The following is a 27,285-nucleotide window of genomic DNA, read 5'->3' as shown; positions in this document are numbered from 1 at the left end:
ACCTCGACCTAAATATCCCCGAGTTCAATCAATACTCGAACACAACTCACCGTAAAGAGATTGGATTCGAGTAGGGACACTGTTCATACTCTGACCCAAATAACAAAGCCAGGCCCAAATCAAGCCAAAAGGCCCAATCCAGCAGATTGGCCTTTACTACTTATCCGACTTCCTTAAAGAGGTTGTACTCGACGTAAGCATGCACTTAACACTTATCTAAGTAAATAACTGCCTCCGCAAATCTCTCTCCCACTTCTAGAAGAGAGATCCCAACAACCCTAAGATAAAGGGACGGTTATCCACCACCAGAAGTGGAACTATTTCAATGGTAGTTATTGACTCATCACCTATAAATACACTAACACCCTCAGGTATACTTAAGTTCCAATACTCTAAACCTGCTTAACCCCTTGCTAACTTAGACATCGGAGTGTCTTGCAGGTACCATCCCCCACTTATCCAAACAAACACGTATAACTCGGACGGGAGCTCCTAGACACGAACAAGTCGGAGACCACCATCCTTCAACGCTTGGGATTTTTCCTCGAGCCCAATCGTCCGGTTTCAGGTAACCCCCGGAACATATATATATTGAAAACTCTAAATTCTAATTTTATGACGGTAGAGAAATAAAGGGTTAAAATTTAGAATTTTTAAAATTAATATATATAATAAAAGTATTTTCGTTATTTTCTATAATAAGGGTATTGTAGTCATTTTCTATAAAACATAATATTAATTTAAAGCAGTTCAAGATTTGATTCACTATTTTTTCGATCAAATTAATTTGTCTGGCCTAATTTTAACAAAAAATAACACGATTTGATTGATTATATGTGTTAAATTTTAATTACTAAAAAATATTTTTAAAAAAGACCTTTTAGACGCTTTATATGAGTGGTTCCGTCACTGAATTAGCATTCCCAAAAATTCAGAATGCAAAATTGCAAACCATTCTTGCCTTTTTCTTTTTTTTGTTCATACAAACACATTCACACACTCACTCACACACACTAACCTAACCACCACTGCTAGGATTGGAACTTGGTGTGGCTTACTTTGAGCCTTTGAGGCAAACACCTTTGCCATTACATCACATGCCTCACCCAAACGCAAACCACTCTTGTCTTTTTTTTTTGTAGTCAGGTGGATTGGACAACCCCCAATCCTAGGTATCTCAAATGGATTGGACAACTCCTAATTCTAGGTACAACACACTCCTCACATACTTACTATTTTTTTTTCTCAGTTGCAGTTGGTAAGAGTTAGGCCCAAGACCTTTAAAATGGGAAGGGGGCAGAATGCCGTGTGAGCTAAAGCTTATTGGCAAACCACTCTTGTCTAAACCGAAGGTCAACCGCACCAAGCCCATTTTCATCCCCCAGTTATTTTGCAAATCAATAATCTAATAATATTTAGGTGAATAGGTCCAAAAAAAGACCAGATTTGTGGTGCACCTAGTAAAACCAGTACAATATACACCAATTTTCTTAACTACAAAATAGATTATGCATGAGTGTTAGATATAAATTTGATTTAAACCGAACAAACAACCACCTTTTACACAAGAAATTACATGAAATTTTGACTAGTCAAACTTGGATGAAGCATTATCCCAGGTTGCTGGAACAATCACTATGACAACTCAAGGTTTGAAAGACAAACAAAGCAAATCCAACATGAATTAAAATTCATTACCTTTTTGCAATCATCGCCAAATACCATATCTTGTCATTATTTTACTAGTTTTAGCTAGTCATATTTTGCCTGTAAAGTATAAAAGGCTTTGTAAGCACATTAGTTTGTGTGTCATACAGAAAGAGAAAATGTATTGAGTGAGTGACTTTGGGCCAAATTAATTGTGAGTTTATTACTTACAATGAGATTCTACCTATTAAGAGGTACAGCTTATATACCAAGTCTTCTGCGCACCATAAACCTCATCACCACCAACAAAGCACCACTCATTTGAGACAATTTAAAAACTAAATATTTAATTCAATCACTTAATAATGCAACATGTATAGAAAAAAGATCTATCCCAATACATAGTTTTGGAGAATTGAGTTTAGCGATCGGATCAAATTGTCGAATCTAGAAACCCATGAACCATAAGTATTGGCAATATACGAACAGGTGAGTCTAAGCTTTAACTCTCAAAAGTCAAAACACTGGAAATAAATATATGGCTTCATTAACTTGAGAGTTTGGGGATAAATAAGGGCATGATCCCCCATCAAATATCAAAGAATAGCACAACGATTCTCTTCACGCTTACGTAGTTCTTCATGTGCCTTCTCAAGATGTTCTCGGAGTTTTCGAATTTCCTCATCCGATCTCTTTTGAGCTACCTCCATTTTAAGTCTTGCAACTTGCTCCTCTGCCAGTTGTTGCTCCAGCCCAGCAGTAGCTTCCTTCAGCTTTATTTCCAACTACAAAAGCATTATCATTTAATGAAAAAGCATTAAACAATGTACCTAGATGAGTTCCCCATTCCAAATAATTGTCCATTTTGACACGGTGATTTATTGAAAAACTAATGTAGTTAGACATAGTTTGCATTCTGATACATATACATATACTTCTCTGGAACCAAAGGAAAGGAAGTAACACAAAAAGAAGCAAAATAATCAAAAGGATATGGAAGAGACATTAAATCATTTTCAATGCAATTATGTTAAAGTATCATAAAAATCTGATTTTCTTATTTCCATCACTTGAAAGAGTATCATCAAGCTTGATATTCAGGAAAATTTGATAAAAATCAAGCGACTGACAAATATCAGAAGTCATAAATCCGAACATATTAACATAAATGTACCATCTCAGTAATTCGTTTTAGCTGCTCATCATATGTTTGCCGCATTTGTTCCTTAAACTGCAGCCTCTGCAATTCTGAATATCCTTCCGACGAATCAACTTCCCTTTGTTTTTTACGCATCTTCCTTGCTCCCTCCTGTAATCAAGTAATGAGGTCATTGTCATCATATACATAATTCGATTAAATTTAAAATTAAAAACAAAAGAAAAACATAATTGCCCTGATTTGCAAAGCTTTCACCTTCAGTTCTACAAATAACTCATCTATGTAAGGTCGTCCACAATTCTGTGATATAACCTTGTTCACAAGAGAAAGAAGACGTTGAACTTGTGCAAATTGCTTTCTTTCATCTTTAGTCTTATTGTCAAAAAGCACATAGCGATTCTCACAGAGAGCAAGAACTTCCTACAAAATTTGAATTGAAACTCAACATGATACTTAAATTTTTCCTACAGTCATATATTCCAAGATGCTCAAGAAATGAAGAAATACAACAATGCTATCTCTACTGCTATTGAAGGCACCACAATGATAGGCAAGGGAGTTCAAGAGGATACTAGCATAATTACTTAACTTTTAATGCATAAACCATGAACCAACACAACAATTTCAAAAACTGATTTAAAATCACCACGTCTCTGAAAAAGCATCGAAGGTAACTAAATTCCCAGTTACAACAAAATGATTAACAACCCAATTAAAGTTACCTATGTGATGCACAAAAAGGAACACTAAATCAAGAAAATTAGGAAAAGGTTTAGGACCTTATATAAAATTAAGCATGGCTCTCGACAGAACTAGAAATCAAAATAGAATAAAGTGATAATATTAATATTAACAAACCTTTAGGGGCTCTGGACACTCGCGACCCAAATAATCATCAAGGGTCTCATCATTATCTTCAAGTTCATCACCACCGGTGAAGACCACAATCATGTAGTTCACAATTTTGTTTCCAAACAAAGTCTGCAAGCTATGTAACGCTGCTTGTTCTTCTTGAGAAAAACGTGTTCTAACCGATAACACTACAAGGACAGCATGAATCCCATCCTTGGCCATGCCAATACATTTGGCTATTTCCTTCCCAACAAACTCAGATTCAACCGAAAAATCAAATAGTCCTACAAAAGATTACAAAGTTAGGTTGGGAGATGACAAGCATGCTTTCTTTTTACAGATTTTGTGAAAAACAAAACCAGAAACACTGAAAATAAAATAAAACAAATACATTTTCTATGACTATGACATTCCTCCACGCAACGCAAACAAAGAAGTTATGAAATGGCATGTTATCCATTTGTTTACCAGGGGTGTCAATAACATTAACAATTTGGCCATCACTTAAGACAGTTTTCTGCAATTCACAAGTGCTGGTCACACCAGATGAGCTTGCCCTTGACTTGAAAACCTTACTCCCAAGAATGCTATTACCTGTGGCGCTCTTGCCATTGCCAGTACGTCCAACTAGGATCATTGTTCGAGTCTCATTAGAGGAGGAACTAAATTCCCAGTCATCATCAATGGAGCTTCCACCCATCCTATAACATGGATCAGTCACATCGTAATGCAATCATCTTAGTATCTTAGGCAAACTATATAATTAATATGATAAAAAAAAGGCACAGAAAATCAAAACCGGAGCTACTAAAAATACAAGATATGGGTTATAAGTTATAACGCCTTCGAATTTAGTATGCACGATCAAGGAGGACAAAAACAGGGTTTCAACAATTCGATTTCAAAGGGAAAATAGAGAAACCCATAAGGGTCTTCTTATATTTATAATATAAAAGAAAGGGTAGACGATAGAACTTTGTCAAACCGTGCCTGTGTCTCAGACTTTCAGTCCAACAGCCAAGCAAGAATTTACTATACTAGTGGGATGTGGCAGAGAAAAGAGAAAACGCGAAACGCAAAACTAGAGGGTATAATCTGGTTTCACTAGGGTGAGGAGGAGAAAAGGAAAAATAGGCAAAAACACTCACGAATTTTTATAGGATTTTTTTTAATAATAAAATAAAAACAATTATTTTCTTTTTATTTGTAGACTTTAATTTTTAAATACGATTTTTTTATATAGGATTTTTAAATACGATTTTAAATACACAAACAAGCATAGCTTCTTCAAGAATTTTTTTAATTATAAATTAAAAAAATAAGTCATATTTAACAATGGCAATCATTGTTATCGTCTTTAAAAATACATAGGTACACCGGAATAAGTCATATTTAATAAGAATTTTTTTAATTATAAATTAAAAAAATAACTATTTTCCAAAAATAATCCACTTCAAATCTATCATATTAGAAAGTTAATAATAGTAACCATTATCATCGTTTCGAGAGTACATAAGAGTACATAAAAATATACTGTAATAACAATCTTTATTATTTTTGGGAAATAGCTATTTTTTTAATTTATAATTAAAAAATTCTTGTTAAATATGGCTTATTCCGGTGTACCTATGTATTTTGAGGAATGCTAGGGGGCAGCAATTTTAGTGTTTTGTAACCATCAATTGACCATCAATAGTGTTTTTAATGGGGTGAGATTATATATAATGGTGGGAAATCACTCCCTTAGTGCTGGCCAGAAAACACAAAAGTTGCTGGCCCCTTGACTTTTCCATGTATTTTTAGAGACGATAACAATGGTTGCCATTGTTAAATATGGCTTATTTTTTAAATTTATAATTAAAAAAATCCTCGAAGAAGTCATGCTTGTTGTCCGTGTATTTTTATATACTCCTGTTTGTAGATCAATATACTATTTTCTAAACGACGATATGGATTAAAAGTGCGTGTTTCAAAAAATTTGAGTGGAGTTCGCTGGGAGTAAGGCGAACTTGCTTAAATGCAAAAAAAAAATTGTACTTAGGGAATTAAAGTCCAAAAATCATGTTTGGGGAAATAATAATTTTTTTATTTTATTATAGAAAAAAATTCAATTTTTACATGGTGGATAAATGTATTTCTAATTTTTTAATGAGTCATTTGTATACATTAATATAAAATTTTGTTGTCATTTCTACTCTTTTATGGCCTGAGTAATTTTTCCAGCGATTGTGGAGGTCAAATGACACGTTATTGTATGATGTGGCCATTTTGGGTGACATTATGAAAAATAAAATTATTATATTATTAAATTTGTTGAATAAAAAAATAGCATAATGGAACCACTGTTCATCCTTTTCTTTCTCCGGTTACTTCCAACCCTAACAGAGGATGAAAAGAATTCTTTTTTCATTGTCTTCGTTTTTTTCCATAGATCTTCTTCTTGTCTGTCGTAATTGGGGGTTTGTAAACGCCAAGGTATCAAAATGTCACACTCTCAACAAAGGAAGAATATACCTCATGTTTGTGTCAATGGTTGTGGTGGCTCATCTTCTACACCAAAAAATAGGAAGAAGAAGTTCGACTACAACAATAGCAAGTATCTGCATAGACTTGACGCAGTGGTACTTGAGTCTACTACAGAGTAAAATCCTAGAAGATTATTTTTTCGTTGTCCGTTATGGAAGGTATGTGAGTTCTGATTTTGCTTATGATGATAAATACTGTGAATGTTATGTGAAATAGTTGAAATTATCGTCGGATTCATGATGCAAAAGGTTGAATTGAGATGTGATTATTTCATTTGGGCTGATGAAGTTGTTGATGGTGGAAGAGATTGTAGGATTCAAGAGTATAGTGAAAAAAGCAAATGGAAGTCTGTAGAAGAAAGTAACTAAAAGGTAGAAGAAGAAATGAAGAAGATGTTGTAAACAATTGATGGAATTAATCAAGAGTTGAAGAGCATTAGAAAATAAATGCAATATGTATGCTTAGGGATAAGTATATGTATTATGTAGTTGTTTATTAATATATTTCATCAGTAATTGTAATTTCCTCTAAGTAGATGAAAAATATGTGGTAAATATTGTGTTGTAGTTTTCATTTTCATCAATATTTGAATACAAATGTTTGTTTCAATTTTATTTCTAGTCCTGTGCAAAAAATAACTAAAGAGCTAATTCATTATAATCAACTCTTGATCAACAAGATGATGAATAATAAGTAAGTATAACTAAAAACTGTCATTAAAAATAAACTCAAATACAAGTCATGAAGCTAGAGACTTAAACACCAAACTGCAATTCAACCTTGCAAAATAGCAAATAAATCTATGTTTATAGGCATCAAAATAGAGGTCTACATCAAAATATTAATTAGCTAAATCCAAGCCACAAAAGTACAGGTCTAAATTACAATATCTAAATTACATGCAGCCATAATATTTTGAGTTTGAATTTCCTTTCTACCAATAAATCGAATTTGGTCTTCAGTAGACACAATCACTGGTACATGAGTTCCATCTATAGCACCAATTGCATCCTATGATTAACATAATTAGAGCATCAATTTTGTAAATACTATAAAGCAAATCTAATACCAACACATGCAATGAAAGATAATCATTTTTTTTGTAATTATTTATAATATTTTTCAAAATAAATAATATATAAATTACCTTAAAGTAAGGCCAGTGTCTATCATCATTCCTTAATTTTATAGGCACTTCTTTAAAATCACGATCCTTTGGTTGTATGATGTCTATGGCCATTTTGCACACAGCTTGTAGCACTTCAAATTTTCGACTTATTATTTCACCAGAATGTTAAAACCGCTCCTTAGTTAACTTATTTGAGTTTCCACCTCCTAGTACAAATTGGAACATTGCTAACATTTCTGTAGCACTTATTCTCCTTGAGGCACATAAACCATAGTTTGTTTCCAAATCATAGTATAGTCTTTTGAAAACATCTTTTTCCATTCTAAACATGCTGCAACAACGACTATTATTCCCTTCTAATATCTCTTTAAGCCATTTGTTTCCTATTTGTGTAGAAGTCATGCATGGTCTTTTATAGATATACTTATCATAATATTGTAAGACCAAACATACTGTGGAAGTTAAAATTCGATCAAATTTTTCTTCCTCTTCATCATAATCAATTTCCATATTCCAATGTGCTGTATAATAATTATATTAAAAGAAAGAACACAAGAATTAAAAAAAGTAGAATAATATATCAAGAAATAAAAGCACTGTAATTTTTATTTGTTATAAAAAAGATCAAATAAAATAAAAAAATCCAAGCAAATGAATGTAAACAGCAGACACAACTCATTGTCTATAAAATGAATGTAAAAAAATCTTAAAAAAGCTTTGTAAACAAATTGTTCTCCTTCTCCTCTTGGTTATTCTTTTCATTCATTAACCACGCAAGTTTGACTTCTTTATGCTTCAAAGCAACGAACAGCTCTCTTTTATCTTTATCCAAAAAGAGTCGAGTTGCAAACATATAAATTTGTCCAAATGGATCTATATCCGGAATAGCATTCAGTTTTTCTATTGCTTGAGTTATACTAAGTCCCAAAGTATCATTCTTATTGGAGCTCCTACGTTCCATAGCCTCACAAAGCCTATCAATTTGGTGTGACAATTTCTGAACACCTCCAACTTTTTTGTTTTCTTGTTAGTATTAGCATTAGTAAATGGAGCCCTTTTTCTTTTAATGTTTATAACACTAGACTCAAACTCTATATCAGAATTCTCACTATCTTCAGGTTGTGTATCTTTCTCAATTGAAGAAGAAACTATTCCAGAAGATGGAGTCCAAGCATCTTCTCTTGTTGCAGCTGTTCTTTGAAACATCCTATCCAATGTTGCTTCAAAATCTGGATGAATTCCTTCTTTTCTAAATTTTTTAGCCTTTGGAATAACCTACATAAAATATTGATATTTAGTAATAATTATATATGTCAATATGTATGCTACTATACTTACCAAACTAAGCTTAAGAATACTAACCGCTAATTTTTTAGCCCACTACTCTTCACTTGCATCAATTGTTTTTTTAGCAGAATCTCATCCAAGTCCAATCTCGTTCCCCTTCAATTGCTTCCAATTCTTTTAATCTACTTTCAACTGATCCCATTTGTTTCTTAATTATTTTCTATTATATTCTTTTTTGGTAGTTTTTGTAAATTCAACTATCAATTGTTTTCAACCTTTGGTATTAAAATATGTGCCCGGTTTGCTATCAGCTTCAATACTTTTCACACACAAAGCACAAAAGATATCTATTAGATTTTTGTTCCATTGTGCAATTTCTTTTCCATCATTTTCTCTTCCTATGTGATCAAATTTATTGTTGTATCCATCAAAATTTATCATATGATAACAAAAATTATTCCATAAGTTCATACAAAAATTGAAAGATTGAAAACAAAGTGAATCATGAATTTTTAAGTCAAGTATACTTAAATACTTGTTATGTGTTACACAATAATAAACTTCATAAAGTATTATTATCAATTAATAAGACTAATAAACATACAATATTATTCTATTTTAGTAGGCCAATAACTATGAAGTACAGATACTTTGCTGACTTACCGTGTCTGCGTGTCGGACACATTTCGGACACGACACTCACCGATACTCGTACGACACACGTGTCTGCTGTGTCCAAACCGTGTCTCAATAAAAAATAAAAAATTCTTCTCTGGACACACTTTGACATATCTAAATACCATCACGTGTCAGCGTGTTCGGTCTTATGCTTAATATATATTTTTAAAATAAATTTAGATATAGTATATATTATTATTTATTAAAACAAAAAATATTCTAAATACTTGATATAATTAAAATAAGACATTAAAAATAATTTAAAAAATTAATTTGTATTTTTTTTTTACCAAAGATATGAAACTCGAACCCGCAACCTCTTAATTGAGTATGGGGAGACTATGCCATTTGAGCTATTACTCATTGGCAAATTAATTTGTATTTTAATATCAATAAAATATTAAAATATCATTACGATTTATCTAAAAAATACTTTATGTTTTATATGTATGCGTGTCCCCGTGTCATGTAAGATTTTAAAATTCGCGTGTCGGCGTGTCCCGTGTCGTGTCGTGTCCCGTGTCCGTATCGGTGTCCGTGCATCATAGGCCAATAATAACACAGGAACCAGATATATTATAAAAATAAAAAAATAACAAGATAAATTAATTAACATTACTTGAAAAAAAATCACGAAAAATAATAAACTGATCATATGATTTATGAATCAAATTTTGGAGTTCTAATTGAATCAATTAAAATTTTATTTTGATTCTAACTCAAATTTTAGAGACTAATAGTTTAAATATTTACTTGATTTACTATCTCTATTAATATAAATAGAGTTATCATTAGTCAATAATAAAATTTGTATGTAATCTAGTGTTAGTACTGGGTACGTCCAGTACCTACCTATATATATTAGCTCACTTTTACGGATCACAAAAAATGGGACACATATCTCAAATAAACTACTCTTATGATTATATATCTATATTTACATATGTATATACATATTGTTATTATAATTTTGACTAATGTTCATGCAAGGAAAATTTTATGATTGATTTTCATAAACCAAGTTAACCTCTTCATGTTTCAAAGAACAAAAAAAAACAAACAAACATAATAGATCTACTGAAAAAATAAAAAAACAAGGCACAAAAAAATAATATAAATAGATAGAAGTTCATGCCTAATATGTGATAGAGACGTATTTCTGTTGAAATTTGTGAAGATTAGGTTGAAAAATAAAAAATATATGAAAATTGTGTTAGAATATAATTTATGAAGGTTAGGATAAGAAGTTAGAAATATATGAGCATTTCAATGACAATATAATAGCGGAAAATATGTGCGGGAAAATAAATAAAATTTGGTAAGCACAAGCCAGTTTTGAAAAGCACCCCTAACTTTTAAAAGGCGCACAAACACTTGGACTTTTTAATTTACCAAACGAAAATGAAGTGCTTGTTAAGAGCACAAGCACCTCTTGAAAAAGTTTTACCAAACCAAGCTTTATTCAATTCTAGCTTGCGAGAGGGTGTTACCTAGATTAATTTTTTATCAATAGTAGATGTAGGCTTATTTATTGTAATTTTTTTAGTGGGAGTACATAAGGAATACATAAGATATAAAGTGTAATAATTCAACAGATATTTTTTAAGGGGATTAGGAAATTTTTCATTTTTTTTAACAATGAGAAAAACTTTTTTTTTTCTCTCTTAATCCCTTCCATTTTGATCCATTAAATCATCAACATCACAACTTGAATAGCTTAAAATGTAAGATTTTCTTTAAAATGTGTTAAAATTTAGTACCAAATAAATATGTATTGTAAATTTTTATTTACTTATATTTGTATTATTTTGTGGGATTTGTTACCCACAACCTCGATTCACCTTTGGAATTATGCAGGACTTAACTTTTTTTTATTGAAATAGGACCTAGGTCCAAGAAATTATGCAGCTGCAATATTTTGGAGTAACGACACCCTTCTACAATCATCAATTCATCATCAATTATCAGTCTAAAGTCTATACGAGGAATATCTACAAAAATTCTTGTGGCTTTGTCATGTCATTGAGTCAATCTGTACATATATTGAATTTCCAAATCTCAATACCTGAGATGGGAGCATAGGAAGTTATATGTCTAGCAACACTCTTAGGATGTTAATCAAGTTTGTCTTTACTCTCTACTGTTAGTATTGCAACTCTTGAATCTGATTCAAGATTTAAACCCCAAATTCTAAGCCATTTTAAAGCTGTGAAGCATGTCTCAGAATTCAGCCATAATTGTCGTGCAAATCTCTAAGTTAGCTTTGTAACCCGCTATCCATCTCCCTAGATGATCCTGAATGAGCCCTTCACAACTAGCTTTTTCAGGATTACCAATGTTGCTCTATCAGTATACAACTTTATCCAATCCATCAAAGGAGGATGCCACGCTATAAGTTCCTTTGTTCTTCTGATCGATGGAAGGAGCTTTTGAGTATTTTTGGAAACATTATCTATAGACCGAATGTACTCCAAGATGATATGAACGGAATCAGTTGGTCTCTAAAAGAAGGATATTTTCTTATTTCTCCATCCCCAAATCCACCAATAAAACACCATGAAGAAAGAATGTCATTGTACTTTTTTGGATTAGCCATGATCCGATGTGAGATTCCACTTAATCCATGCATCAAAGAGAGCTGTAAAGAATAGGTTGAGGTGTATTGGGAGGATGTTTTTCCCTTAGAATCTTGAAGCTTTGGAGTAGTCCCTTAGAACATGGTTGTGGGATTCTTTAGTGTTATTGCAGAAGTGACATTTTGGGTTTGTTCCAAAAATATTTTCCTTCTTTGTAAATTCATAAGCCTTTGGTGGATAGTGAGCCACATGAAGCATTTAACACGTTAGGGCCCATGCCAACCCTAAATAATATCCCAAACATGATCATGGGCTGCACCATTGTTACCAAAGATGTGTAAGAACTATTTACTGAAATCTCCATCTGCCGTGAGGTTCCATTATATTATATCCTTCCCCAAATCAAAGCATGGTGAATGGGAGTGTTTAAATCTAAATCCATTCAAATTAAACTGTTTATTCAATTCAATTCAAATTGAAAGCAGATTAAAATTACATTAATTTAGATTTAATTAAATTCTATTTTTTATAAATTGTTAGATCGAATCAAATTTTACATCTAGTTTTTATAACAAATTCAATCTAATCCAAATGGTACAATGTGTTATAATATTATTATTTTATTATTATATTTATAATTATATATATTCAATTTGTTATATATTTTTATATTATTTATATATTATTATTATTATTTAATAAATATTTTATATTTAAAATGTGATTTATTTATTTATTTTAACTAATTTATAATTTTATTTTTATTATTATATTATGGTTAATTTTTTAAAATATTATTGAGATTATGTCATTATTAGTTATTTAATATTTGTTATAAAATTTTGGAGGAATTGTCCTGATCTTTTTTTAATGTCCTCATTTAGTGTTCAGCCAACGGAAAAGTTTTTCAATCACCGTCAGCATTAACAACTTTCTTTACTAGCATTCTACCATCTAATTCCCTCCCTGTACTTATGCGCATTTGCTGTACAGGTAGTAACCCCCTGATCCAAACACTGTTCTAGAAATAAGTGCCATTATCATCTCCTAAAAGAATATACTATTTCCTTTTTTCTAAATTGTTTATAAGATTTAAAATTAGAACTTCAAAATTTGTTAATTAAAATATAAAATATCTATATTATAATTAATTTTATTTACATATTAAAATAAAAGTATATATTAAGCAAAACGTTGCAAATTAATTTATTAGCTGATTTTCTATTATATAAAAAGAATACGAAAAATTAGTGTATAATTTTTTCAAATTTAAATTTTAAATAAAATACTAAATATTTATTATTTTAACATTTTATAATTATTATACATATTTAATTTATAAAATATATATTATTAGATATGTGTAAGTTAATATGTTAAACTATCTTTTATCTATCTATCTATTTATCTATCTATTATATTTATTATATAAAAAAAATACGAGAATAGTTTGATACGTCAATTATTTTTTTAGAATGTTTTTTATCATATACTATTATATATAGGTGGATATAAGAGTAGTTTGATGTCTAAATTATTTTTTTAAAACATTCTTAATTATATATTTAATTTATTTATTTATTATATAAAAGAGATATAAAAAAATAGTTTGATGTTCAAATTATTTTTCCAAAATACCTTTTATTATATGTTTATTATAAGGTGAAAACTCAGGTGTAGTTGATTTTACGTAAAGTTAATAGTTAAGAACTATTAGATGAAAATTTAGTTAAATCAGTTAAATCATCTAATGACTTATCAACTTCACATAAAATCCATTTTACTTGAGTTTTCACCTTATTATAAATAAGATAGTAAAGTATCTTTTTTGTCCTCAACGTTTGGGGTAAGTCCTAAAATTGTCCCTAACGTTTCAATCGTCCTATTTAAGTCCCTAACGTTTCAAAATTGACTTAATGTTGTCCTGCCGTTAGGGATCTGTTAATAGAGTTGACAGCGGGACAAAATTGAGACGATTTTGAAACGTTAGGGACTTAAATATGACGAAAATATTGGGGACAAAAATGATACATAGAAATAAATTTTAATTTTATCCTTCAATAATATCAATTTTTTATTATACATAGTATTCAATTATATCAATTTTTTACTATACATAGGATGCCAAAGGCTGTTGCGGATAAGCTTATTTCCTTATAGAAAAGATTTTTATGGAGTAAGGAGGATGGTAGGAATGGTATGGCATTGGTAACGTGGGAGTAGTGCAGGCGCCCAAAAAATTCGGTGGGTTGGGTGTTGGAGATGCCATGCTACGGAACACATCCCTTCTCTTTAAGTGGTGGTAGCGCTTTTCAAAGGAGGATTGCCCGCTGTGGAAGAAGGTGGTTTGTGCTTGTAATAACCTGAACCCAGATGTCTTGTTGTCCTCTCAGACTTTACCTAGCAAGGGGCCCTTGGAAGGATATCTGCCATATACAATTCACGAGTCAGCAAGTAAGACAGAAGATAATCACTGGGCTGGCTATGGAGGTTGGTGATGGAAGAGGGACTCGGTTCTGGGAGGATGTCTGGCTGCGTGGTGGTGCTCTGAAAGTCCAGTTTCTGAGGATTTTCTCAGTCTCAAACCAAAGAGGATCTTTTATAGGGGATTGCGGGTTTTGGGATGAGGTTGAGTGGATACGAAACTTCCAATGGAGGCGAGAGCTATTCTAATGGGAATTGGATCTAGTGAACCAATTGCATGAGGCATTAAGACTGGTCAAACTGGCTTACGGTAGTAAGGATCGAGTTGTATGGAAATTTGATAAACAAGGGGTCTTTTCTACTAAATCTTTTATGCAGGTACTACAGGAGGACAACCTTCCAAAGGATATAACAAGCTACAACTTTACAAGGACAATTTGGAAAGGTTTAGTTCCACCAAGAGTTGAACTGTTTGTCTGGTTTGTATTGACTGGTAGGGTCAATACGAAGGAGAGGCTGAGTCGGTTGGGAGTCATCCACCAGGAAGATATTCTATGTGTGTTTTGTAACAAGAGTATTGAATATGTTCACCACTTGTTCCTTGGCTGTGATTTTTCTTGGCAGGTTTGGTGTGCTTGGTTAGCATTTGTTGGAAGGCAATGATCATGCCCGGAAACGCTAAAGGAACATTTTATAAGTTGGACTGAGATATCAGCTAGCAAGGAGGAGCGCAAGAGGTGGTTGATGGATTTTTGTGCGATTATCTGAAACATCTGGCTAGAAAGGAATAGAAGGATTTTCCAGAACAAAGGAAAATGGGTTGTTGAGGTCATCCATATGTCTTTCATGAACTATCAGGAGTGGTTAGATGTAGATCCTTTTTGTTGTTGATGGCAATGTCGGAGATGACAATGGGATAAACAGTAGTCTTACTTGGAGTTGGATAGCTTAGTTTATGGTTTACTTGGTTCGTTTGTTATTGTTTGAGCTTCTTTCTTAAAAAAAAGTATTCAATTATTTTTTAATCACATTTAAGTAAATTACACTTAATTATATTACTTTCATTTTAAATAAATTAATTTTTTTTAATTTTACTCTTAAAAACTTTTAGTTATCATGAAATGTTTGTAGAATGACTAGTATATAAACTTGTAGAAAAGAAAAAAATAAATATATATACAATAAAATATAAATTATACCTTTTGTCTCTAATGTATCAAAATTCTTTAAAATTATAAAAAAATAAATTTATTTAAAATAAAAGTAATGTGATTAAGTGTAATTTATTTAGATGTAATTAAAAGATAATATTATTGAAAGATAAAATTAAATTAAAATTTATTTTTATGTATCGTTTTTGTTCCTAACGTTTTCGTTCTATTTAAGTCCTTAACGTTTCAAAATTGTCTCAATTTTGTCTCGCCGTCAATTCTGTTAACGGATCTCTAACGGCAGGACAATATTGAGTCAATTTTGAAACATTAGGGACTTAAATAGGACAATTGAAATGTTAGGGACAACTTTGGAACTTACCCAAAACGTTGAGGACAAAAATAATATTTTATTCTAAATAAGAAATATAAGAGTAATTTAGTGTCCAATTTATTTTTCTACAATGTCATTCATTATATATAATTTATAAAATATATTATTTTGTTACTTAGTATCTAGGTTAATTTCAAATTTATTATCATTACCATATTATCGCTAGCAATTAATAATGCTCACAGTATCAAATGAAAGTCAAGAAATAATGGCATTTGTTGTGCACTTATGCTTGACTGCAGGTATTATGGTAAAGTTAAAAAGTAAAAACAATTTCCTTTTCCAAAAGAGAAAAAGGGAAAAATGGTTAAATTACTGAATTAGGTTAAAATTGGAAGCAGCAGAGATAGTAATTACTAATTAGAAAGCAACAAGGAAATTATGAAATCAACTAATCAAGTACTACTACATTACTAATCTACTATTTTTTTTTTTTTTTGAAGAGTACTATTGTATATTTGTATTGTTGAAAACCTGATATTCAAAGACGATATAAAGCATTTAATAGCTCTAAAATCGGTTGGGGTTCAAGAGTCTGAGTTGTTTGATTCGCATAATAATATAATATACTAAATTACTAATACTAATATTTTTTGTTTAATTTTTATGCATTTAAAGCCAACAACTTGTATGCCTCAACAACTCCTTCCCGCAACCACGAAGAAGAAAAAGACAGAATAGTAGTGGAAGAGGAAATAATAATAATAATAATAATAATAATTAATAATAATAAGAAAGAGGAAGAGCTGAGAACTTTAAACTTTCAAAGTGATTGTGAAGGTGAAGGAAGAGATGGGGAATCGTTTTACTTGCATGACAAAGAAGGAGACGAAAGATGTTGGATCGAGAAGCAAGAGAATGGGCAGATCACAGAGGAAGCTGGTGGCAGAGGAAGACCTGCATCTACAGGCACTCTCCATGGCACTCCAACAGCATCAGTTGTCTCAGAGGTTCGAAGGTTCCATGTCAAGGAGAATCGGCTCCACGAGCTCCAGAAGGCGCAATCTCTCTGATTCTTTCTCCGTCAATAAACAGGTACAGGTACGCTACCAAACCGCGACACCTCTTTTTTCAATCAGTTCTTCACTGCCAAAAAGTGGCTTGTCATGATTAAGATCTTTGAGGAGCTCGTGGGTAGGAGGGAAAGGGGGAAAAATAGTTAATTGTTAGTGGTGGGAGCAACTTCACTCAACAGGACAGGCCATAGCCGAAAAGTATTAGAAAAGGTATCCAAGGGCAACTTTTTCCTTTATTTTTTTCTTTTTTTTTTTTTTTAAAGGTGCATCTGGAAAAAGTACATGGCCAATTCACCGTGCTTTCAAAAGCAGATGCAATTTATTTACCAATATACGTACCCCACTTCTCTGCCCGCCTTGTGTAGGTTGAGTTGCCCAGTGCTGACTCCACCAAAGCCTTGTCACCGTCGTCTCCAAAACTCTATTTTATGCAATTTGCATCGCAATCATGTTGTTGCATATGTATGAAGCTGCATGTTTGGTTTGGGTATTGAAACCTTATAATCATGTAGATTTTGGCCATGCGTTTGGAGTTTCAAACGAAAACCATGACATTTATAAGTTACCAATGCATTTTGACTTCCAATTATTCCAAAGCCTGATGGAAGAATGCAGGTAATTTTGCCTCATTTAGGAAAGTTTAGCATAGTTGTTTAAGGGGAGAATTAGGGCTGATTTTGTGTTTGGAACTAGATGGCATTCAACAGTTGTACCATTAATACTGTCATTGGATAAACCAACTGAGGTGTTGGTGCTTAATTATGTTTGTTAATGCAGGTTGATTATGCTTGTTATTTAAATTTAAATTACGAAAAATTCCTCCTCAATTGAAATCTTAGGAGTTTCAATTTATGCATATGATTAAAATAATTCCTCCTTAATTTCTACTGCTCTCTTGCTTCCCATATCTTGCACAGGTTCCAGAGATTCTGGAGAACATTAAAATAAAGAAGTTTGTATTAATCCATGGAGAAGGTTTTGGAGCATGGTGTTGGTACAAGACTGTTGCCCTACTGGAAGAATCAGGCCTGCTTCCCATTGCCTTAGATCTTACCGGTTCTGGAATTGATCTCACTGATGCTAACAGTGTCACAACATTGGCAGAGTATTCAAAACCTTTAACTGATTATCTTGTAAACCTTCCGGATGATGAAAAGGTTTGAAACTGTGACATTGAAAATATGTTATCTTTGACACATCTCATTACCCTATGTTAATCTATGTATTTAATGAAAATGGAAATCTTGCAGGTTATTCTTATTGGTCATAGCATTGGTGGTGCCTGCATTTCTTATGCATTGGAACATTATTCAGAGAAGATTTCAAAAGCTATTTTCCTTTGTGCTACGATGGTGACTGATGGCCAAAGGCCTTTTGATGTTTTCGCTGACGAGGTACCTGGTTAATTTCTTTGTGATGATCAGTTGAACTTTTTAGGGTTCACTTATGGTGAATAGATCCTCCAATCAACCTTTAATTAATGATAACACATGCTAAAACATTTTTATATAATATGTAGTGCCCAACTAAGCATTCCAACTACGTAACCATTCATTTGGCAATTATGTTTTTTATGTGGAGTATAAGTTGCCGACTATGCGGCACAAATAGTTCAGGAACCTTGGGTTGGAATAGATCACTTCTTAGGGGTTGATAATATAGAACGGTTTTCCTAAGGTCTTACATCTTTCCTTTTACTTCTGTCTTTGGGTAGTGCAACCTCAAATACCTTACTAGCTTATCATTAGGTTGCATTTTACTCTATCATCACAAATTTACAATGTCATGACTGTTTGTTTTCAATAACTCAGATTCTAGAATTTGATGTCTTAACTAATTTTCTGGCAAACTGTATGGTTTCCCCCCCCTTTTTACCATCTTAAATACATAAATTTCTAGTGTTTTATTGCTCTAATGTGCCGCATAGTGGTGTCACTGTCCATGACTATTGTAAAATGATGCTTTGAGAGAACTTATGAAAATCTTAATGTTTTGATTAACCTTGTTTTGCATTTTACCATGAAGAACGTGTAATTTTTCTCACATTATCTACTCTGCAGCTTGGCTCCGCTGAACATTTTATGAAAGAATCCAAGTTTTTGATACATGGGAATGGTAAAGAAAAGCCCCCCACAGGATTTATGTTTGAGAAAGAGCAGATGAAAGGGTTATATTTTAACCAGTCCCCATCTAAGGTATGATGGATGCAACTCTATTTCTAACATTTTCCTCCTAGATTCTTTGGTTTCTATATAGTGGTGGTCTCTTCTGGTATAATTGTTTATGTTGCCTTTTCCTTTTTGTTTTTGTTTTTGTTTTTTTTCTTTTTCATTCTTTCTTAATTTGGAGAGGTTTATTCTTGAAACATTGCTCTGTGTAAGGGCCAGCAATACCTGATTGGATTAAGAATTCATCAACCTTCTGACATGCTGCAAACCCGTTCATTTTTTTTATTTCACCTCCAATTTATGTTTTATTAAGCCAAAGCTCTGAAATGTAGCTCATGCATTATTAACATCGACTTTCCTTTTGGATCAATGTGTTTGATGTGTGCTGGAGGGAGCAGTTTTTCTTTGACTGCTTTGAAGGGTTTGGATGAAATATGGAGAATAAAAGTCTAAAATTTTGTGGCACTATGTGGTGTTTGTAATTATGTGTTTTATTTGGGGGTTTTGCTAGGTAGACAATGACTTTTGTGAACAATGTGAACAATAGGCTCTAGAATTGACCCAATAAAGTAAAAAAACACTCTACTCTCAAATTATCCCCTAAACCCTAACATTAGGATAACCATCCGCACACCTAATGAATTGAACATCCACTCATTATTAATTGTGCATGAGTAAACCGAATCAAAAGGAATAACCATCCAATTAAAAATAATGAACATAATCATTTGTATACTTATTGAATTGAATATCCGACATATTTATTGTTCACATTGTTTAGTACTCTCATTGTCTACCTATATTTTTCCTTTATTTGGTTGGATCAAAATAGATGCATTATTAGAAGTCCCTTGCCCCTAATTTCATCTTGGTTAAGAATATTTGCCTTTTGCCGTTCTTTATATTCTTACTTTTTATTATATTTCTTTTAATTAAAGTCATTTTAAATGTTAAAAGCATTTTTCTTAAATATAATTTTTGTAATTTGTGCTTATTGAAAGTCACTTTTATTTTGATTTTCCAAATATAGTTGTTACCAAAAGCTATCTTTAATAAGCTAATTTAGTCATTTTGAAAAGACAAAACTTTACCAAAATAGGTTCTTGTTCTACAAAGCTTACATGGAAAAACTTCAAGCACAGGATGACCTTGGAAAATATAAATATTTGAAAAATTAAAATACTCAACTATAAATTAGGTTTGTAACAATTTGAATTAGCTTTTTTCAAGTTACCATCAGTACATATTATTTCCTTATTGAGGGCTGGTTTGGCAATTTTTCTCTAAAAATAATTTATTAAAGCTGACTTCGGAAAGATAGCCTTTTAAAAATGGTAAATCAAACTAAAAATGACTTTCAATAAGCACAAGTAATAAAAATTATGTTTTGGTAAAATAATTTTTAGAATTTAAATAAACCATGATAGATATAAGTATAATGATAAATTTTGATAAGTACACGTTAACTTTAAAAAGCACCTCCTTATATGTTTTAGAAAACACTGAATTTTTAAACACGGCAAGTACAATCACATGTTGATTTATCAAACACAAAATGAGATGTTCACCTCTTCAAAAGGTTTTATCAAATTAAGCCTGAATCCATTCAATTTGAAACTAGGTAATTTTCAATTTCAGGATGTTGCTTTAGCCATGGTTTCCATGAGACCTAGCCCTCTTGGCCCTATCATGGAGAAGCTATCTTTATCGCCCAACAAATATGGTAGAGGCCGCCGGTTTTACATTCAGACATTGGATGATCGTGCCCTTTCACCAGATGTTCAAGAGAAGCTAGTGAGGGAAAACCCACCTGAAGGAGTTTTCAAAATCAAAGGCAGTGACCACTGTCCTTTCTTCTCCAAGCCACAATCTCTGCACAAAATTTTGGTGGAAATAGCTCAAATTCCATAGGTTAATGGTGAACATGATTTGATGTATCTATCTTTGCATTATTAACGATTATAGTTGTATGTGTAGTACAGTGGAAGAAGCCTAATTGGGAGGAGTATTTCATTTTTACTTCTAGATCATGAAATCTTGAAGAGGAAGGGGCATGATTTAATTTCCTGACTTGTAAGTGACTTGTGTAAGCTTCGGGTATGTTTCATTTGTTTTATTATTATTATTACTACTATTACTATTACTATTAGTGTATCAATAAATATTAATGTGTCTATAATTTATTTTTTTATTTATTAAATGTGTATAAAGTTAATAAAAGTGAAATTATTTAAAATGACATTAACTAAGGGTTGTACAGCTCAAGTTTTAGAAATAGTAAAAAAAATTATATATTATATAATAAGGAATATTTTAGCATCACATGACAGGTATACTGGATTTTTCTTCCTCCCTTTTCAAATATTTTTCAGGATTCAGTTAATATATTTGTTCTAAAAATACATAATAATATAATTGAATAAAAGCCTTTAAATTGTCTCTTTATTTAAGGATAAATTATTAAAATAGCACTTCAAAATTCATGGTACAACAATATTGAAATGTACGAACAATAGATAAAGTTCTTAAAAAATTTAGAATATGGTGAAAATAACTAAATAATATAGAAAAGTTTTCACGTGTGTCGGACCACTTTAATGGCATATTGCTATGCCATGAAGCAGAGCCATTGAGATATATATTAAAAAATTTTAAAGTTGCAGATGAATTGGCAAAATAATGTTGTAGAATAAGTAAAAGAATGGTGTAGTCAATTCTCTTTATCAATACAAGCGTGAACCAAAATAGATCCTTTAACAATTACTTTGTTTGCACTTCAGGCTGTTTTTGTCGTTCTTCGTAGGCAATATTTATAGCTGAGATATCAGCTACAAGCGCAAGCTAAGCTAATGGAAAGATTGGGCCATTTATTTTTGGTAAGTAGCATTTTGGGTTATGGAGAATTTGAGAAAATAATAGGATCACCTTCATTAAAGATCAGGCATAATATCAGAATGAATTATTTAAAATATAATTATGCAACTGTAGAGGTTAACGTAATTAATTGATTAAAATTCACCATGTAAGTTCTGTTTTATAGGAAAAAAAAAATTAAGAGTTTAGTTAACTTGTATTTTAAAAATATATGTTAAGGTTACACTAATAAAAATTTTTAAATTTTTATTTTAATAAACGAACAACAAATGTATTAAAAAATTAAATTTTATATTTTTTCTATACAAATTTTTTTAATTGGTAATCTTAAAATGTACTTTTAGAATATAAGTTAGATAAAACTAAAAAATAATGGTTGATTCTGCTTGTTATTTTTGTCAATGTTATATTATTAATATATAATAATTTAATGAATGAAACTATGTTAACGAAATAAATAATATTAGGCGAAACGCCGACAATTTTCCGCTGCTAAGTACTGTTTCTCTTGTAGTGATTAAAGATGAATAAAAATTATATTAACAGATAATAATTTAATGAATAAAACCAAAAAAATAATATTAGGTAAAGAGTAAAACTTATAAAATATTAAAAGTAGCTTGTAAAATATTTTTAAATTATATGTTGACCTATCAATATCCTTTATGTTCCTTTCTCAATAGAAACACCGCTCTAGTTACTAATTAGTGTTAGAATCATGTATATGACATTATCATATGTGAAGTAAAAGGCGACGTTAAAAAACGAATAAGTGATGGTTGAATTAACTCAATTAGCCACATTGCATAAAGTAATGTTTATTCCAAACACATGAATATTGCAATTGCGAAAGAGAACACAACATGATGTGGCTGCAACGATAATTAACATTAAGAGCTTGTTGATTATAATTAAAGGAATATCTTAAGAAGATTCTATAATACTGAGGTTTTTTGAGTCATGTAAATTTAAGGACCAAACTAAAAGACAACCAAGTAAAGGAAGCTTAATAATTAAGAGCAGTAGATCAAACTACTATTGACACGGACACGGGATACGACACGACACAGGATACACTGACACGCGAATTTTAAAATTTTATAAGACACGTGGACCTGCATACATATAAAATATAAAGTATTTTTTAGGTAAATCGTAATGATATTTTGATATTTTATTGATATTAAAATATAAATTAATTTTTTTAATTATTTTTAGTGTCTTATTTTAATTATATCAAGTATTTAAAATATTTTTTATTTTAATAAATAATAATATATACTATATCTAAATTTTTTTCAAGAATATATGTTAAGAATAAGACTGGACACGCTGACACGTGATGGTATTTAGGTGTGTCCAAGTGTGTCCGAAGAAGAATTCTTGCTTTTTATTAAGACACGGTTGAACATAGCAGACACGCGTGTCCGACGAGTGTCAGTGAGTATCGTGTCCAAAATGTGTCCGACACGTGAACACGTTAACTTAGTAAAGTGTCCGTAATTTATATGATCAGAGTTTTGCATTATATAAAACAAGACCAATAATGAAAAAATAGTATTAATCTAATTTTTAATGAAAAAGTGATAATTAACTATACAATAATACTAGAAATCCTCATCTTTTAATTAGTCTTTTGTTATATAAATTTAAAAAAAAAATTAAAACAAACATATCCAATAAATATCATATTTGATACATTTTTTTCAAATTTTAAAATACAAATTTAACAATACTAAATATTAGGTAAATTTAAATTTAATTAAAAATAGAAAAATTAAAACAAATCCCAAAACATACGTTGCTACCTTAATTTTGTTTTTATTTTTAGTGTATTTTTTTATAGATAAATTTAAATATGTAAAATATAATAATATACTTTTATTTACTTTTCTTCTTATTGAATGTTTTTTTTCCTTCTTTGATTTAGAATTTTAGAAGAATGTAGTTTAATTTAATTGCAGAGATATCAACAATTTAATACTGTGTAACATATTGATTTATCAAAGTAATACGTGTATTTATATATAAATACATAATGATTGATTTTAGTGGTTAATTTTAGTAAACAAATAACATTTTTTATTTTTCAAAGATTAATAACTTGTACATCAAAAATGAAAACAAAAATTGACCCAACTAATGAACAATTACTTGCCCAGCACTTCAACCTATGGCAGTACGGCACGCCCCAACAGCTTCCACTCTTTCAACTTTCAGTTTGGCTAAATTTATTAAATTCTGCTAAGGTGGGTTTAGTTGGTGTCTCTGGACATTAAATATATGGACACGGTGTCACATGTCCATCATTTGTTTGTTGAGACACAGATTTTTTATAGACATGATGGTACACAAATATACACAAAATACATATTTTTAGTGTTTCTCCTTTAAGTTGAGACATTAAATCACAACTTATAAGACATAAAATTTTATATTTTTATCCCGACTATGTTCCTAATTAATCTAACCCTAATCCCCCTTTTTTCCTCTTATTATCTTCTCTATTCTGTGTTTCTAACCCCAAAATCTTTTCAACCTCCACGTCCCTTCCTCCATCCTCCCTCTTCCATGGATGTGTCTCTCCTCCACACCACTGCCATAGCCATAGCCATTGCCTCTCCTCTCTTTCTCATCTCCTTCTCTCTTTCTCTCTTCGCATCGCCACACCCATCACTCTATTTCTCCCCCCATTGTTGTGTCCCTCCACACCGCTGCCGCAAGCCGCCACCACTGACGCCCCTTCTTTCTTCTTCCTCCTCTTTTCTCTTTTTCTCTTCACATAGTCGCGCCCATCACCACCATTTCATCATCTTCGATCAGATTTATTCGTCTACACTCATCAGGTGTTGCTCAGATCTGTTCGTCTCTACTATTACTTGAATCAATTTCATTAAGAAAGGCGACAAAAAATTAAAAAAGTCCAAAATAGTGGTTGACCATTCTTGAGATCTGTCTGTCTCACATTCGTTCTCTTTTTTATTTATTTCAACTTGTTTCAATTTCTTTTAATGAAAAAATTGAATTGCTGAGCTGATGAATAAATGAAAGTTGAAGATAGTATTTTGCGACAAAGCTAAAAAATTGCAGGTGGCGGTGGTGGTGGTAGAAAGCTATAGTGGCGGGAGCGTTAGTATTGGTGGTAGATGATGGTAGATAACTAATAAGAATAAAATGGACATTTAAATTAAATTGTTGTGTTTTGTACACTATTTTCAAACACGTTAAAAATTTTATGTCTATTTGTGTCCATATCTTTTATATAGTTGTGTTTGTGTTCATCTATTTTGAAGACAGTAACCAAACAGAGCACGGTCGTATTCTGTGTTAGTCACTATTAAGTCTGATTTTTTTTTGTCTTTTATTAGTACATTTTAGTGATTGTTTTGTAATTCCACTAATAGCTACAAGACAAAATGTAAACATGCTATTGGACCGTATGTGACATAGCAGTGTGCAAGCAAAATTGGCTGGTATAGGTGAAAACTTTCCAATAATATATATTCTCAATAAAATTTGTAGACATTAAATTTTGTTTTGGAAGTGGACCATACCTACAACCTCGACTTCAGAGTAACCCATCGAGCATATATCGGGCTGACGAGGAAATCTCGTTAAAACCAAAAGAGACGAGAATCCCGCACCACTAAAGCTCGTATTCAAAATCATAGTTAACTTCCCTAAGAATCCGAACACTACCTCTGCAAACTGTTGCAGATACCAACTTCACTCATCTATATAATAAGGCGAGCTACCCTCACAACACAGACTGGAAAAAATACTACGAATGCTATCTATTATGGAGAACAGCTACAATCTCACCACAATAACGTATTTTCTTATTTTTCTCCTTCTAAAGAAAATTACTGACTTGAGCGTCGAAATCTTTCTTGGAAGTTCCACGCCGCAATCCAAGTTCCGGGGATAACTCTTCACTAATCATAAAAGCTCATGGAGCAGCGCATCGCCGAGCTATAACTCAGAAGAATATCCTTTAATAGAACATTTGGCGCCCACCGTGGGGACCGATTTATCTAACCCCACCATCTCCTCTACACTATTTTTATCTTTTTTACGCAGGATTACCAATCCTCGTGTATGGCGGATAACGGGGTCCAACAACCCACACAAGTCGACCTTATGGCTCAGATTGCCAAGCTACAAGCTGAGGTTCGGAGGATAGCCAAATGGTCGTCCAAAAATCAGAACGACAAGCATGGCGAAGGAAACCCCAGTGGGAACAGTGCGAAATCGCGGGAAGCAGAACCCCACGAAATCACCCCACCAAAAGAAAGGCTGACCATAGACAACCCCTTCTCAGAAAGCATTGTCAAACTCCAAATGCCGAAGAATTTCGTACTGCCAACCGATCTTAAGCCATACCAAGGGTTCAGCGACCCCCGCGTCCACGTTAAGAAATTTCAATCTATGATGTTTTTTAATGGTGCCTCTGAACCTATATTTTGTCGAGCATTTGCTACTTTCTTAGACGGTGCTGCATTACTTTAGTTTTCTAAGTTGCCTGCAGGTTCTATATCTTCTTTCGAGGAATTGGCGCGATCTTTCATTGATTACTTTGCTGCATCAAAGATATACGTACACGAGTCAGACTACCTAAGTACCATTAAGCAAGGCCAGCATGAGAGTTTAAAGGATTACATGACGTAATTTGCCAATGCGACCATGGAAATTCCCGATCTAAACCCAGAGGTCCACCTGCATGCCTTTAAGAGCGGCCTCAGACCTGGCAAGTTCCAAGAAATAATAGCTGTAACTAAACCGAGAACATTGGAAGAATTTCGAGAAAAAACCACAGGTCAGATGGAAATCAAGGAGCTCAGAGAATCTCGGAGAGCCAACAAATAGCTACCTCGTCGGGAGAAGGAGAGGCACCCTAAGACACCAAACCACAAAGACCACAAGAAATCTTTCAAGCTGACACCAAAGTACGATGCGACACACAATTCAATACTAGAAGGGAAGATATCATCAAAGAGATACTAAACGCGAAGATCATCAAACCTTCAAGTAGAGCAGGTTCATATCAAGATCAAAGTTACGTTGACAAATCAAAGCATTGTGCTTTCCACTAAAAATTTGGCCACACCACTGATGAATGTGTGATCGCGAAAGATATTTTAGAAAGATTGGCCAAAAAAAGCCATCTGGACAAATATGTAAGCGGACGAATACAACAAGGTCAACAAAGTTCAACCAATATATAGTCCGAGAAAAACCCGAACATCACCGAGAAGGCTAAACACCAACCCCCACCAACAAGGGGGTTATTAATTGTATTTCAAGAGGGTTCGCAGGCGGCGGGCATACGAGCTCGGCAAGAAAAAGAAGCTACCGAGCAATGCTAATGATCTAAGGAACAGCGGAAGTCGTCCAACCACCGAAC

At 32.1% G+C, this 27,285-nt stretch overlaps 2 protein-coding genes across 5 annotated transcripts; one reads left to right on the top strand and one right to left on the bottom strand.

The window, feature by feature from the left end:
• Positions 1-2,006: 2,006 nt before the first annotated feature.
• Positions 2,007-4,827, bottom strand: LOC112752102 (immune-associated nucleotide-binding protein 9). 3 transcript variants are annotated; one of them, XM_025801517.3, is made up of 6 exons: positions 4,649-4,827; positions 4,127-4,359; positions 3,665-3,942; positions 3,062-3,226; positions 2,822-2,956; positions 2,007-2,432 (listed from the first exon to the last, which is right to left on the bottom strand). In XM_025801517.3, the coding sequence occupies exons 2-6, from the start codon at positions 4,356-4,358 to the stop codon at positions 2,244-2,246; spliced, it is 999 nt and encodes a 332-aa protein (XP_025657302.1). In that variant the 5' UTR covers position 4,359; positions 4,649-4,827; the 3' UTR covers positions 2,007-2,243. The 3 variants fall into 3 exon arrangements, with proteins under 3 accessions (XP_025657302.1, XP_025657303.1, XP_025657304.1); XM_025801518.3 differs by having other exon boundaries at positions 4,634-4,804; XM_025801519.3 differs by having other exon boundaries at positions 4,644-4,799.
• Positions 4,828-16,344: 11,517 nt separating this feature from the next.
• LOC112752103 (putative methylesterase 12, chloroplastic) lies at positions 16,345-21,150 on the top strand. Of its 2 annotated transcripts, none has more exons than XM_025801520.3 (5): positions 16,345-16,864; positions 17,757-17,996; positions 18,090-18,233; positions 18,900-19,034; positions 20,646-21,150. In XM_025801520.3, exons 1-5 carry the CDS (start codon positions 16,616-16,618, stop codon positions 20,916-20,918), a joined length of 1,041 nt encoding a protein of 346 aa, XP_025657305.1. In that variant the 5' UTR covers positions 16,345-16,615; the 3' UTR covers positions 20,919-21,150. The 2 variants fall into 2 exon arrangements, with proteins under 2 accessions (XP_025657305.1, XP_025657306.1); XM_025801521.3 differs by having other exon boundaries at positions 16,346-16,858.
• The last annotated feature ends 6,135 nt before the right edge of the window (positions 21,151-27,285 follow it).

The sequence above is a fragment of the Arachis hypogaea genome, chromosome 19 (genome assembly GCF_003086295.3).
Source record: "Arachis hypogaea cultivar Tifrunner chromosome 19, arahy.Tifrunner.gnm2.J5K5, whole genome shotgun sequence".
Taxonomy (NCBI): Eukaryota; Viridiplantae; Streptophyta; class Magnoliopsida; order Fabales; family Fabaceae; genus Arachis; species Arachis hypogaea.
This window is presented reverse-complemented; position numbering and strand designations above follow the sequence as displayed.

Excerpts from the sequence above, each read along its gene's own strand:
- LOC112752102 (XM_025801517.3), bottom strand. The coding sequence starts at position 4,358 with ATGGGTGGAAGCTCCATTGATGATGACTGGGAATTTAGTTCCTCCTCT. Across the intron at positions 3,227-3,664 it reads AGTGTCCAGAGCCCCTAAAG|GAAGTTCTTGCTCTCTGTGA; the intron begins GTTTGTTAATAT and ends CAAATTTTGTAG. Across the intron at positions 2,433-2,821 it reads TAAAACGAATTACTGAGATG|TTGGAAATAAAGCTGAAGGA; the intron begins GTACATTTATGT and ends ATGCTTTTGTAG.
- LOC112752103 (XM_025801520.3), top strand. The coding sequence starts at position 16,616 with ATGGGGAATCGTTTTACTTGCATGACAAAGAAGGAGACGAAAGATGTT. Across the intron at positions 18,234-18,899 it reads TTGATGTTTTCGCTGACGAG|CTTGGCTCCGCTGAACATTT; the intron begins GTACCTGGTTAA and ends TCTACTCTGCAG. Across the intron at positions 19,035-20,645 it reads TTAACCAGTCCCCATCTAAG|GATGTTGCTTTAGCCATGGT; the intron begins GTATGATGGATG and ends TTTCAATTTCAG.